This window comes from Anomaloglossus baeobatrachus, chromosome 4 (genome assembly GCF_048569485.1).
Source record: "Anomaloglossus baeobatrachus isolate aAnoBae1 chromosome 4, aAnoBae1.hap1, whole genome shotgun sequence".
Lineage (NCBI taxonomy): Eukaryota > Metazoa > Chordata > Amphibia > Anura > Aromobatidae > Anomaloglossus > Anomaloglossus baeobatrachus.
Genome location: NC_134356.1, coordinates 701,223,344 through 701,235,391, shown reverse-complemented (window position 1 = coordinate 701,235,391; position 12,048 = coordinate 701,223,344). Strand labels below are relative to the sequence as shown.

Sequence of the window (12,048 nt, the reverse complement as noted above, 5' to 3'; positions counted from 1 at the left end):
AAATCCAGAGGATTCCGCTGCTCAAAATAACGTTACATGCTGCGTTCCTCCCGCTGGGCGGAAGCAACGGAGCGTCGCCCAGCGGAAGCAACGCAGCTCCTTTTGGTACAATCCGTCAACCATACAAGTCTATGGGAAACAGCGGAATCCGTTAACGGATTCCGCTGTTTCCCAAAAGGGCGGATTGTAACGGAAGGAAAATAACGCAAGTGTGAAAGTACCCTTAGGTACTCGCTCAACTGTAAACAGCGCACAATCTGACACTCAAAACATCACACTTTGTTGACTTTCTAGATGAATTGGTAGAAACCTGGTTTTATAGCATAGGTAATACTTCTAGTAAATAGAAGCCATAGCATCTCACACACTATGATTTCATCACAGATGACTTGGCAGCACAAATCTTACTACTTTACAAAATGTAGAAAATCTTGAATGCTCGTGTTATTCTCAGACGCTGGAACCTACATCACAAGAGGACCTCATAGCTGGGGACTTTGATGAGAAATAAGAGCACGATCACTGTTATTTGTATTTACACAGCAAGGTAATCGTGATCGAGCATTGTTATGAACACTGAGTTTGTGATTTATGTATTTATTTTACTGACTCATATATTTCTATTAATTCCACAGCACTTTACTGTCCCCATCGGGGGTAACAGTCTAGATTCCCTATCAGTGGGAGGAAACTAAATGTATTGGTCAGAGGTGGATTATTAGTTTGATTACACATACAAACAGCAGAATACAATGCACACAGAGATCTGTAATACTGGACAAAAAATGAAAAATTAAAAGAGGCTTAATTTTTACATAAATTTCCAGTATAGATGGTGAGGCCCAAATATCATCTTGGTGTGTCTGGTAAGGAGCAGGCTTTATCTCGGCCTGTCTGGTGAGGAGCAGGCTTTATCTCGGTCTATCCGGTGAGGAGTAGGCTTTATCTTGGCCTGTCTGGTGAGGAGCAGGTTTTATCTCGACCTGTCTGGTAAGGAGCAGGCTTTATCTCGGCCTGTCTGGTAAGGAGCAGGCTTTACGTTGGCCTGTCTGGTGAGGAGCAGGCTTTACCTTGGCCTGTCAGGTGAGGAGCAGGCTTTATCTTGGCCTGTCTGGTGAGGAGCAGGCTTTATCTCGGCCTGTCTGGTAAGGAGCAGGCTTTATCTCGGCCTGTCTGGTAAGGAGCAGGCTTTATCTCGGTCTATCCGGTGAGGAGTAGGCTTTATCTCGGCCTGTCTGGTGAGGAGCAGGCTTTACCTTGGCCTGTCTAGTGAGGCGCAGGCTTTACCTTGGTCTGTTTAGTGAGGAGTAGGCTTTATTTTGGCCTGTCTGGTGAGGAGCAGGCGTTATCTTGGTTTGTTTAGTGAGGAGCAGGCTTTATATTAGTCTGTCTAGTGAGGACCAGACATTATCTTGGCCTAACTGGTGAGAAGCAGGCTTTATTTCAGCCTGTCTTGTGAGGAGAAGGCTTTATCTCGATCTATCTGGTGAGGAGCAGGCTTTATCTTGGTCTATCCGCTGAGGAGTAGGCTTTATCTTGGTGTGGATGTGTCTGGTGAGAAGCAGGCTTTACCTTAGTCTGTTTAGTGAGGAGCAGGCTTTATCTTGGTCTATCTGGTGAGGAGCAGGCTTTATCTTGGTCTATCTGGTGAGGAGCAGGCTTTATCTTGGTGTATCTGGTGAGGAGCAGGCTTTATCTTGATCTATCTGGTGAGGAGCAGGCTTTATCTTGGTCTATCTGGTGAGGAGCAGGCTTTATCTTGCTCTGTCTGGTGAGGAGCAGGCTTTATCTTGGTCTGTCTGGTGAGGAGCAGGCTTTATCTTGGTCTGTCTGGTGAGGAGCAGGCTTTATCTTGGTCTGTCTGGTGAGGAGCAGGCTTTATCTTGCTCTGTCTGGTGAGGAGCAGGCTTTATCTTGCTCTGTCTGGTAGGGAACAGGCTTTATCTTGCTCTATCTGGTGAGGAGCAGGCTTTATCTTGGTCTGTCTGGTGAAGAGCAGGCTTTATCTTGGTCTATCTGGTGAGGAGCAGGCTTTACCTTGGTTTATCTGTTGAGGAGCAGGCTTTATCTTGATCTATCTGGTGAGGAGCAGGCTTTATCTTGGTCTAGCTTGTGAGAAGCAGGCTTTACCTTGATCTATTTGGTGAGGAGCAGGCTTTATCGTGGACTGTCTGGTGAGGAGCAGGCTTTATCTTGGTCTAGCTTGTGAGGAGCAGGCTTTATCTTGGTCTATGTTGTGAGAAGCAGGCTTTACCTTGGTCTATCTGGTGAGGAGCAGGCTTTATCTTGGACTGTCTGGTGAGGAGCAGGCTTTATCTTGGTCTAGCTTGTTAAGAGCAGGCTTTATCTTGGTCTGTCTGGTCAGGGGCAGGCTTTATCTTGGTCTATCTGGTGAGGGGCAGGCTTTATCTTGGTCTAGCTTGTGAGGAGCAGGCTTTATCTTGGTCTATCTGGTGAGGAGCAGGCTTTATCTTGGTCTAGCTTGTGAGGAGCAGGCTTTATCTTGGACTATCTGGTGAGGAGCAGGCTTTATCTTGGACTATCTGGTGAGGAGCAGGCTTTATCTTGGTCTATCTGGTGAGGAGCAGGCTTTATCTTGGACTATCTGGTGAGGAGCAGGCTTTATCTTGGTCTATCTGGTGAGGAGCAGGCTTTATCTTGGTCTAGCTCAGGGGTCTCAAACTCGCCTGGGTGTATGGGCCGCACAGAGGGAAAGAAATAATTTGGGGGGCCGCATTCTTTGCAGGACAAAGTGACATTTTTATTGGTACCATATATAATATAATTATTTTTTTTACACACTTTTGGATCACTGATTTTGAACATTTTCACTTGTTTATTATAGCAAACGTGCACATTCTTTGTTTAAATATGAAATTATATATATATATATATATTTATATATATATATATATATATATATACGGTATATATATATATATATATTTTACATTTTATTCCTTTCTTGTAACTAATAGTCTTACAATTAGCACTATATAGAAATTTTGACCAACATATTTTAGTAATGTTCCCCAAGTTGTTGTAACGTGCCCATTCTTGTCCCCTTGTAGTATTGTGCCCCATCCTAGTCCCCATCCCACAGTAATGTGCTCATCCTTGTCCCCATCCTAAAGTAATGTTCCCCATTCTTGTAGTAATGTGCCTCATCCTTGTCTCCATGTTATAGTAATGTGCTCATCCTTGTCCTCATCTTATCGTAATGTGCCCATCCTGTACTAATGTGTTCATCCTTGTCCCCATCCTATAGTAATGTCCCCAATCTATAGTAATGTGTCCATCCTTGTCCCCATCTTAATGTTCCCCATCCTTGTCCCCTTGTAGCAATGTCCCCATCCTATAGTACTGTCCAATCCTATAATAATGTCCCCATCCTATAGTAATGTCCCCAGCATTATCCCTATTCTATAGTAATGTTTCCCATCCTCGTCCCCTTGTAGTTATGTCCCTATGCTGTAGTACTGTGCCCCATCCTAGTCCCGATCCTATAGTAATGTGCTCACCTTGTCCCCATCCTATAGTAATAATGTCCCCATCCTATAGTAATGTCCCCAGTCTATAGTAATAATGTCCCCATCCAATAGTATTGTGCCCATCCTTGTAATGTCCCATCCTATAGTAATGTTGCCACCCTTATCCCCATCCCATAGTAATGTGCGCACTTTGTCCACATCCGGTAGTAATAGTAATGGGTGGGGGGGCAGCGGCAGTGGCTGAAAGGGGGCAGTGGCTACAACTTACCGATCGCTCTTCTCATCTTCCACAGACGCCGGAGTGAAGCTGAGGGGCGCGGTCTCCGGCCCCAGATCCACAGTGATTGGAGAGATCGGTCACAAGGCCAGTCTCTCCAATCAGAGCTGGGGGCGGGTGAAACAGAGGTCACCCAGCTTCAGCCAATGATCGGTGCTACCGCTGCACTGACCATGGCTGGATTTCAATGTTTTAACCATTTTCATTGGCTGAAACATTACAGTGGCTGTGATTGGCTGAGCGGCGTTCGTCAGCCAATCACAGCCTCCGTAGGTCCGGGAAGTCGACACCACCCCTCCTGAGGTCAGGCAGAGGTCCCCTCCTCCCCGAATCTAAGGTATTCGCAAAGCGATCGCAGCCACCGGGGCTCCGGGGCCGCGATTTCGCCATGACGTATTGGATACATCATAGGTCCTTAAGTACCAGGGAGCCATGATGTACCCAGTACGTCATAGGTCGCTAAGGGGTTAATGTGCCGCCCTTACATATACATATACACACACACACACACACACACACAAAAAACACCATTCTTCTCACCTGTCCCGCGTTCCCTCGGCTGCCTCGTCTCTGCTTCGTGCGGCCCCCAGACCCGTGCCCCTGTTCACTATCGCGGCAGGTGCAGTGTCACTGTCAGCAATTTATGTCAGATGATTGTGCTGCCGGCGCGAGAGCGCAGCGCCGGCAAAACATTCATCTGACAAAGCGCAGACAATGGCTGCGGCCCCTGCACCAGCCGCGATAATGAACAGGGGAACGGGCCTGGGGCTGCACAAAGCAGCCTGAGGGGCCGCGTGTTTGAGACCCCTGGTCTAGCTTGTGAGGAGCAGGCTTTATCTTGGACTATCTGGTGAAGAACAGGCTTTATCTTGGTCTATTTGGTGAGGAGCAGGCTTTATCTTGGACTGTCTGGTGAGGAGCAGGCTTTATCTTGGACTGTCTGGTGAGGAGCAGGCTTTATCTTGGTCTAGCTTGTGAGGAGCAGGCTTTATCTTGGTCTGTCTGGTGAGGGGTAGGCTTTATCTTGGTCTATCTGGTGAGGAGCAGGCTTTATCTTGGACTATCTGGTGAGGAGCAGGCTTTATCTTGGTCTATTTGGTGAGGGGCAGGTTTTATCTTGGTCTATCTGGTGAGGAGCAGGCTTTAGCTTGGTCTGTCTGGTGAGGAGCAGGCTTTAGCTTGGTCTGTCTGGTAAGGAGCAGGCTTTATTTTGGTCTATCTGGTGAGGAGCAGGCTTTATCTTGGTGTATCTGGAGAGGAGCAGACTTTATCTTGGTCTATCTGGTGAGGAGCAGGCTTTATCTGGGTCTATCTGGTGAGGAGCAGGCTCTATCTTGGTCTATCTGGTGAAGAGCAGGCTTTATCTGGGTCTATCTGGTGAAGAGCAGGCTTTATCTTGGTCTATCTGGTGAGGCAAGGCTTTATCTGGGTCTATCTGGTGAGGAGCAGGCTTTATCTGGGTCTATCTGGTGAGGAGCAGGCTTTATCTTGGTGTATCTGGTAAGGAGCAGGCTTTATCTTAGTCTAGCTTGTGAGGAGCAGGCTTTATCTCGGTCTGTCTGGTGAGGAGCAGGCTTTATCTTGGTCCATCTGGTGAGGAGCAGACTTTATCTTGGTCTATCTGGTGAGGAGCAGGCTTTATCTTGGTCTATCTGGTGAGGAGCAGGCTTTATCATGGTCTATCTGGTGAGGAGCAGGCTTTGTCTTGGTCTATCTGGTGAGGAGCAGGCTTTATCTTGGTCTGTCTGGTGAAGAGCAGGCTTTATCTTGGTCTGTCTGGTGAAGAGCAGGCTTTTTCTTGGTCTATCTGGTGAGGAGCAGGCTTTATCTTGGTCTATCTGGTGAAGAGCAGGCTTTATCTTGGTCTATCTGGTGAGGAGCAGGCTTTATCTTGGTCTATCTGGTGAGGAGCAGGCTTTATCTTGGTGTATCTGGTGAGGAGCAGGCTCTATCTTGGTCTGTCTGGTGAAGAGCAGGCTTTTTCTTAGGGCGGCTTTGCACGTTGCGACATTGCACGTGCGATGTCGATGGGGTCAAATCGAAAGTGATGCACATCCGGCGTCGCAGTCGATATCGCAACGTGCAAATCCTTTTTGATACGATGAACGAGCGCAAAAGCGTCGTTATCGTATCATCGCTGCAGCCTCCGACATTTCCATAATGCCGGTGCAGCGACAGGTACGATGTTGTTCCTCGCTCCTGCGGCAGCACACATCGCTGTGTCTAAAGCCGCAGGAGCGAGAAACTTCACCTTACCTGCCGCCGGCTGCAATGAGAAGGACGGAGGTGGGCGGGATGTTTACATCCCGCTCATCTCCGCCCCTCCACTTCAATTGGCCGCCTGCCGTGTGACGTCGCTGTGACGCCGCATGACCCGCCCCCTTAGGAAGGAGGCGGGTCGCTGGCCAGAGGGACGTCGCACGGCAGGTATGTGCATGTGAAACTGCCGTAGCGATAATAATCGCTACGGCAGCTTTCACTAGATATTGCACGTGCGACGGGGGCGGGACTATCGCTGCAGCATCGGTAACACATTGTTACCGATGTCGCAGCGTGCAAAGCCCGCCTTAGTCTATTTGGTGAGGAGCAGGCTTTATCTTGGTCTAACTTGTAAGGAGCAGGCTTTATCTTGGTCTATCTGGTGAGGAGCAGGCTTTATCTTGGTCTATTTGGTGAGGAGCAGGCTTTATCTCGGTCTATCTGGTGAGGAGCAGGCTTTATCATGGTCTATCTGGTGAGGAGCAGGCTTTATCTTGGTCTATCTGGTGAGGAGCAGGCTTTATCTTGGTCTATTTGGTGAGGAGCAGGCTTTATCTTGGTCTATCTGGTGAGGAGCAGGCTTTATCATGGTCTATCTGGTGAGGAGCAGGCTTTATCTTGGTCTATCTGGTGAGGAGCAGGCTTTATCTTGGTCTGTCTGGTGAAGAGCAGGCTTTATCTTGGTCTGTCTGGTGAATAGCAGGCTTTATCTTGGTCTATCTGGTGAGAAGCAGACTTTATCTTGGTCTATCTGGTGAGGAGCAGGCTTTATCTTGGTGTATCTGGTGAGGAGCAGGCTTTATCTTGGTCTGTCTGGTGAAGAGCAGGCTTTTTCTTAGTCTATTTGGTGAGGAGCAGGCTTTATCTTGGTCTAACTTGTAAGGAGCAGGCTTTATCTTGGTCTATCTGGTGAGGAGCAGGCTTTATCTTGGTCTATTTGGTGAGGAGCAGGCTTTATCTTGGTGTATCTGGTGAGGAGCAGGCTTTATCTTGGTCTGTCTGGTGAAGAGCAGGCTTTATCTTGGTCTGTCTGGTGAAGAGCAGGCTTTTTCTTGGTCTATTTGGTGAGGAGCAGGCTTTATCTTGGTCTAACTTGTGAGGAGCAGGCTTTATCTTGGACTATCTGATGAGGAGCAGGCTTTATCTTGGTCTATCTGGTGAGGAGCAGGCTTTATCTTGGTCTATTTGGTGAGGAGCAGGCTTTATCTTGGTGTATCTGGTGAGGAGCAGGCTTTATCTTGGTCTGTCTGGTGAAGAGCAGGCTTTATCTTGGTCTGTCTGGTGAAGAGCAGGCTTTTCTTGGTCTATTTGGTGAGGAGCAGGCTTTATCTTGGTCTAACTTGTGAGGAGCAGGCTTTATCTTGGACTATCTGATGAGGAGCAGGCTTTATCTTGGTCTGTCTGGTGAAGAGCAGGCTTTATCTTGGTCTGTCTGGTGAAGAGCAGGCTTTTTCTTGGTTTATTTGGTGAGGAGCAGGCTTTTTCTTGGTCTAGCTTGTGAGGAGCAGGCTTTATATTGGACTGTCTGGTGAGGAGCAGGCTTTATCTTGGTCTATCTGGTGAGAAGCAGACTTTATCTTGGTCTATCTGGTGAGGAGCAGGCTTTATCTTGGTGTATCTGGTGAGGAGCAGGCTTTTTCTTGGTTTATTTGGTGAGGAGCAGGCTTTTTCTTGGTCTAGCTTGTGAGGAGCAGGCTTTATCTTGGACTGTCTGGTGAGGAGCAGGCTTTATCTTGGTCTAGCTTGTGAGGAGCAGGCTTTATCTTGGTCTATCTGGTGAGGAGCAGGCTTTATCTTGGTCTATCTGGTGAGAAGCAGACTTTATCTTGGTCTATCTGGTGAGGAGCAGGCTTTATCTTGGTGTATCTGGTGAGGAGCAGGCTTTATCTTGGTCTATTTGGTGAGGGGCAGGTTTTATCTTGGTCTATCTGGTGAGGAGCAGGCTTTAGCTTGGTCTGTCTGGTGAGGAGCAGGCTTTAGCTTGGTCTGTCTGGTGAGGAGCAGGCTTTATTTTGGTCTATCTGGTGAGGAGCAGGCTTTATCTTGGTGTATCTGGAGAGGAGCAGACTTTATCTTGGTCTATCTGGTGAGGAGCAGGCTTTATCTGGGTCTATCTGGTGAGGAGCAGGCTCTATCTTGGTCTATCTGGTGAGGAGCAGGCTTTATCTGGGTCTATCTGGTGAGGAGCAGGCTTTATCTTGGTCTATCTGGTGAGGAGCAGGCTTTATCTGGGTCTATCTGGTGAGGAGCAGGCTTTATCTTGGTCTAACTTGTGAGGAGCAGGCTTTATCTTGGTCTGTCTGGTGAAGAGCAGGCTTTTTCTTGGTCTATTTGGTGAGGAGCAGGCTTTATCTTGGACTGTCTGGTGAGGAGCAGACTTTATCTTGGTCTAGCTTGTGAGGAGCAGGCTTTATCTTGGTCTATCTGGTGAGGAGCAGGCTTTATCTTGGTCTAGCTTGTGAGGAGCAGGCTTTATCTTGGACTGTCTGGTGAGGAGCAGGCTTTATCTTGGTCTCGCTTGTGAGGAGCAGGCTTTATCTCGGTCTGTCTGGTGAGGAGCAGGCTTTATCCTGGTCTATCTGGTGAGGAGCAGACTTTATCTTGGTCTATCTGGTGAGGAGCAGGCTTTATCTTGGTCTATCTGCTGAGGAGCAGGCTTTATCATGGTCTATTTGGTGAGGAGCAGGCTTTATCTTGGTGTGTCTGGTGAAGAGCAGGCTTTTTCTTGGTCTATTTGATGAGGAGCAGCCTTTATCTTGGTCTGTCTGGTGAATAGCAGGCTTTATCTTGGTCTATCTGGTGAGAAGCAGACTTTATCTTGGTCTATCTGGTGAGGAGCAGGCTTTATCTTGGTGTATCTGGTGAGGAGCAGGCTTTATCTTGGTCTGTCTGGTGAAGAGCAGGCTTTTTCTTAGTCTATTTGGTGAGGAGCAGGCTTTATCTTGGTCTAACTTGTAAGGAGCAGGCTTTATCTTGGTCTATCTGGTGAGGAGCAGGCTTTATCTTGGTCTATTTGGTGAGGAGCAGGTTTTATCTTGGTGTATCTGGTGAGGAGCAGGCTTTATCTTGGTCTGTCTGGTGAAGAGCAGGCTTTATCTTGGTCTGTCTGGTGAAGAGCAGGCTTTTTCTTGGTCTATTTGGTGAGGAGCAGGCTTTATCTTGGTCTAACTTGCGAGGAGCAGGCTTTATCTTGGACTATCTGATGAGGAGCAGGCTTTAGCTTGGTCTATCTGGTGAGGAGCAGGCTTTATCTTGGTCTATTTGGTGAGGAGCAGGCTTTATCTTGGTGTATCTGGTGAGGAGCAGGCTTTATCTTGGTCTGTCTGGTGAAGAGCAGGCTTTATCTTGGTCTGTCTGGTGAAGAGCAGGCTTTTTCTTGGTTTATTTGGTGAGGAGCAGGCTTTATCTTGGTCTATTTGGTGAGGAGCAGGCTTTATCTTGGTGTATCTGGTGAGGAGCAGGCTTTATCTTGGTCTGTCTGGTGAAGAGCAGGCTTTATCTTGGTCTGTCTGGTGAAGAGCAGGCTTTTTCTTGGTTTATTTGGTGAGGAGCAGGCTTTTTCTTGGTCTGTCTGGTGAAGAGCATGCTTTTTCTTAGTCTATTTGGTGAGGAGCAGGCTTTATCTTGGGCTAGCTTGTGAGGAGCAGGCTTTATCTCGGTCTGTCTGGTGAGGAGCAGGCTTTATCTTGGTCTATCTGGTGAGGAGCAGGCTTTATCTTGGTCTATCTGGTGAGAAGCAGACTTTATCTTGGTCTATCTGGTGAGGAGCAGGCTTTATCTTGGTCTATCTGGTGAAGAGCAGGCTTTATCTTGGTCTGTCTGGTGAACAGCAGGCTTTATCTTGGTCTGTCTGGTGAAGAGCAGGCTTTATCTTGGTCTGTCTGGTGAAGAGCAGGCTTTTTCTTGGTCTATTTGGTGAGGAGCAGGCTTTATCTTGGTCTGTCTGGTGAACAGCAGGCTTTATCTTGGTCTGTCTGGTGAAGAGCAGGCTTTATCTTGGTCTATTTGGTGAGGAGCAGGCTTTATCTTGGTCTGTCTGGTGAACAGCAGGCTTTATCTTGGTCTGTCTGGTGAAGAGCAGGCTTTTTCTTGGTCTATTTGGTGAGGAGCAGGCTTTATCTTGGTCTAACTTGTGAGGAGCAGGCTTTATCTTGGACTATCTGATGAGGAGCAGGCCTTATCTTGGTGTATCTGGTGAGGAGCAGGCTTTATCTTGGTCTAACTTGTGAGGAGCAGGCTTTATCTTGGACTATCTGATGAGAAGCAGACTTTATCTTGGTCTATCTGGTGAGGAGCAGGCTTTATCTTGGACTATCTGGTGAGGAGCAGGCTTTATCTTGGTCTGTCTGGTGAAGAGCAGGCTTTATCTTGGTCTATCTGGTGAGGAGCAGGCTTTATGTTGGTCTATTTGGTGAGGAGCAGGCTTTATCTTGGTCTATCTGGTGAGGAGCAGGCTTTATCTTGGACTATCTGATGAGGAGCAGGCTTTATCTTGGTCTATCTGGTGAGGAGCAGGCTTTATGTTGGTCTATTTGGTGAGGAGCAGGCTTTATCTTGGTGTATCTGATGAGGAGCAGGCTTTATCTTGGTCTATCTGGTGAGGAGCAGGCTTTATGTTGGTCTATTTGGTGAGGAGCAGGCTTTATGTTGGACTATCTGATGAGGAGCAGGCTTTATCTTGGTCTAACTTGTGAGGAGCAGGCTTTATCTTGGACTATCTGGTGAGGAGCAGGCTTTATCTTGGTCTATCTGGTGAGGAGCAGGCTTTATCTTGGACTATCTGGTGAGGAGCAGGCTTTATGTTGGTCTATTTGGTGAGGAGCAGGCTTTATCTTGGACTATCTGGTGAGGAGCAGGCTTTATCTTGGTCTAACTTGTGAGGAGCAGGCTTTATCTTGGACTATCTGGTGAGGAGCAGGCTTTATCTTGGTCTATCTGGTGAGGAGCAGGCTTTATCTTGGACTATCTGATGAGGAGCAGGCTTTATCTTGGTCTATCTGGTGAGGAGCAGGCTTTATCTTGGTCTATCTGATGAGGAGCAGGCTTTTTCTTGGTCTATTTGGTGAGGGGCAGGCTTTATCTTGGTCTATCTGGTGAGGAGCAGGCTTTATCTTGGTCTATTTGGTGAGGAGCAGGCTTTATCTTGGTGTATCTGGTGAGGAGCAGGCTTTGCCCTACTCTACATTGTGTCACTAGGGATAAGAATACAGACTATCACATTCACATTAGCACGGTGTTTGAGAGGTCAGAAAATGTATCTATCGAACATGGACTATTACTTTGGAGCCCCGGCTATTCTGCTAATATAATGGTACACAGATAATTACCATTTCTCATTGGACTGATCACATTTATCAGATACTTGTAGAAATGTAAGTGGTTCCTCATGGTAAGAACATGAAATCACTTGGATGGAGACCCCATGGGGGACCAGGCAAGTATAACTTTGGTGGTGGATGCCTCACCTCAGTGTAAAGGGGTCATTTTACAATTTTCCATGAAGGTCACTAACAACATTACACTCCAGCAGAAATGGTCAGAAAAGACTCATGTTTCCTCTCTTGCTTTCCAGGTTTACTTATCCTGCTACAGATGTTACTTATTGATGTGAGACTTGTTACTTCCCTGGCAATCTGCGACAGATCAATTCTCGATCATTACATCAGAACCGTCATTGATCAAGAAAAAGCAATGGTGAGCGGCAGGAATACTGCTACAAAAAGCTATAGATCTGTGAAAATGTCTATTGCTGATCCTACAGCGTACCAGTAGAATTGACCAGATATGGAGCATTATAGTACAGGATTATGGTATAGGTTATATGAATGCTTGTTGTGGGCTTGTAACCTCAGAATCTTTCGTGTCAAGGGGAATAGGGCAGGAGATGCCACCAGGGAGCTGCCTCTTGGCCTCATCCTCCGAGACACCATAGTTCCACGCTAGCTTTTCCAAGTACAACATTGAATAAAAGTTTGGACAAACCTGTTCATGCAATTGTTTCCCTTGTTCCTATTGGTACGT

At 47.3% G+C, this 12,048-nt stretch overlaps 1 protein-coding gene across 1 annotated transcript in view; it reads left to right on the top strand.

The window, feature by feature from the left end:
- Positions 1-12,048, top strand: part of EPO (erythropoietin) — a 112,684-nt gene that overhangs the window by 72,430 nt on the left and 28,206 nt on the right. The window contains exon 2 of the mRNA XM_075343283.1: positions 11,600-11,721. Within this exon, the coding sequence (XP_075199398.1) occupies positions 11,600-11,721 (122 nt within the window). The remainder of the gene's footprint in view (positions 1-11,599; positions 11,722-12,048) is intronic.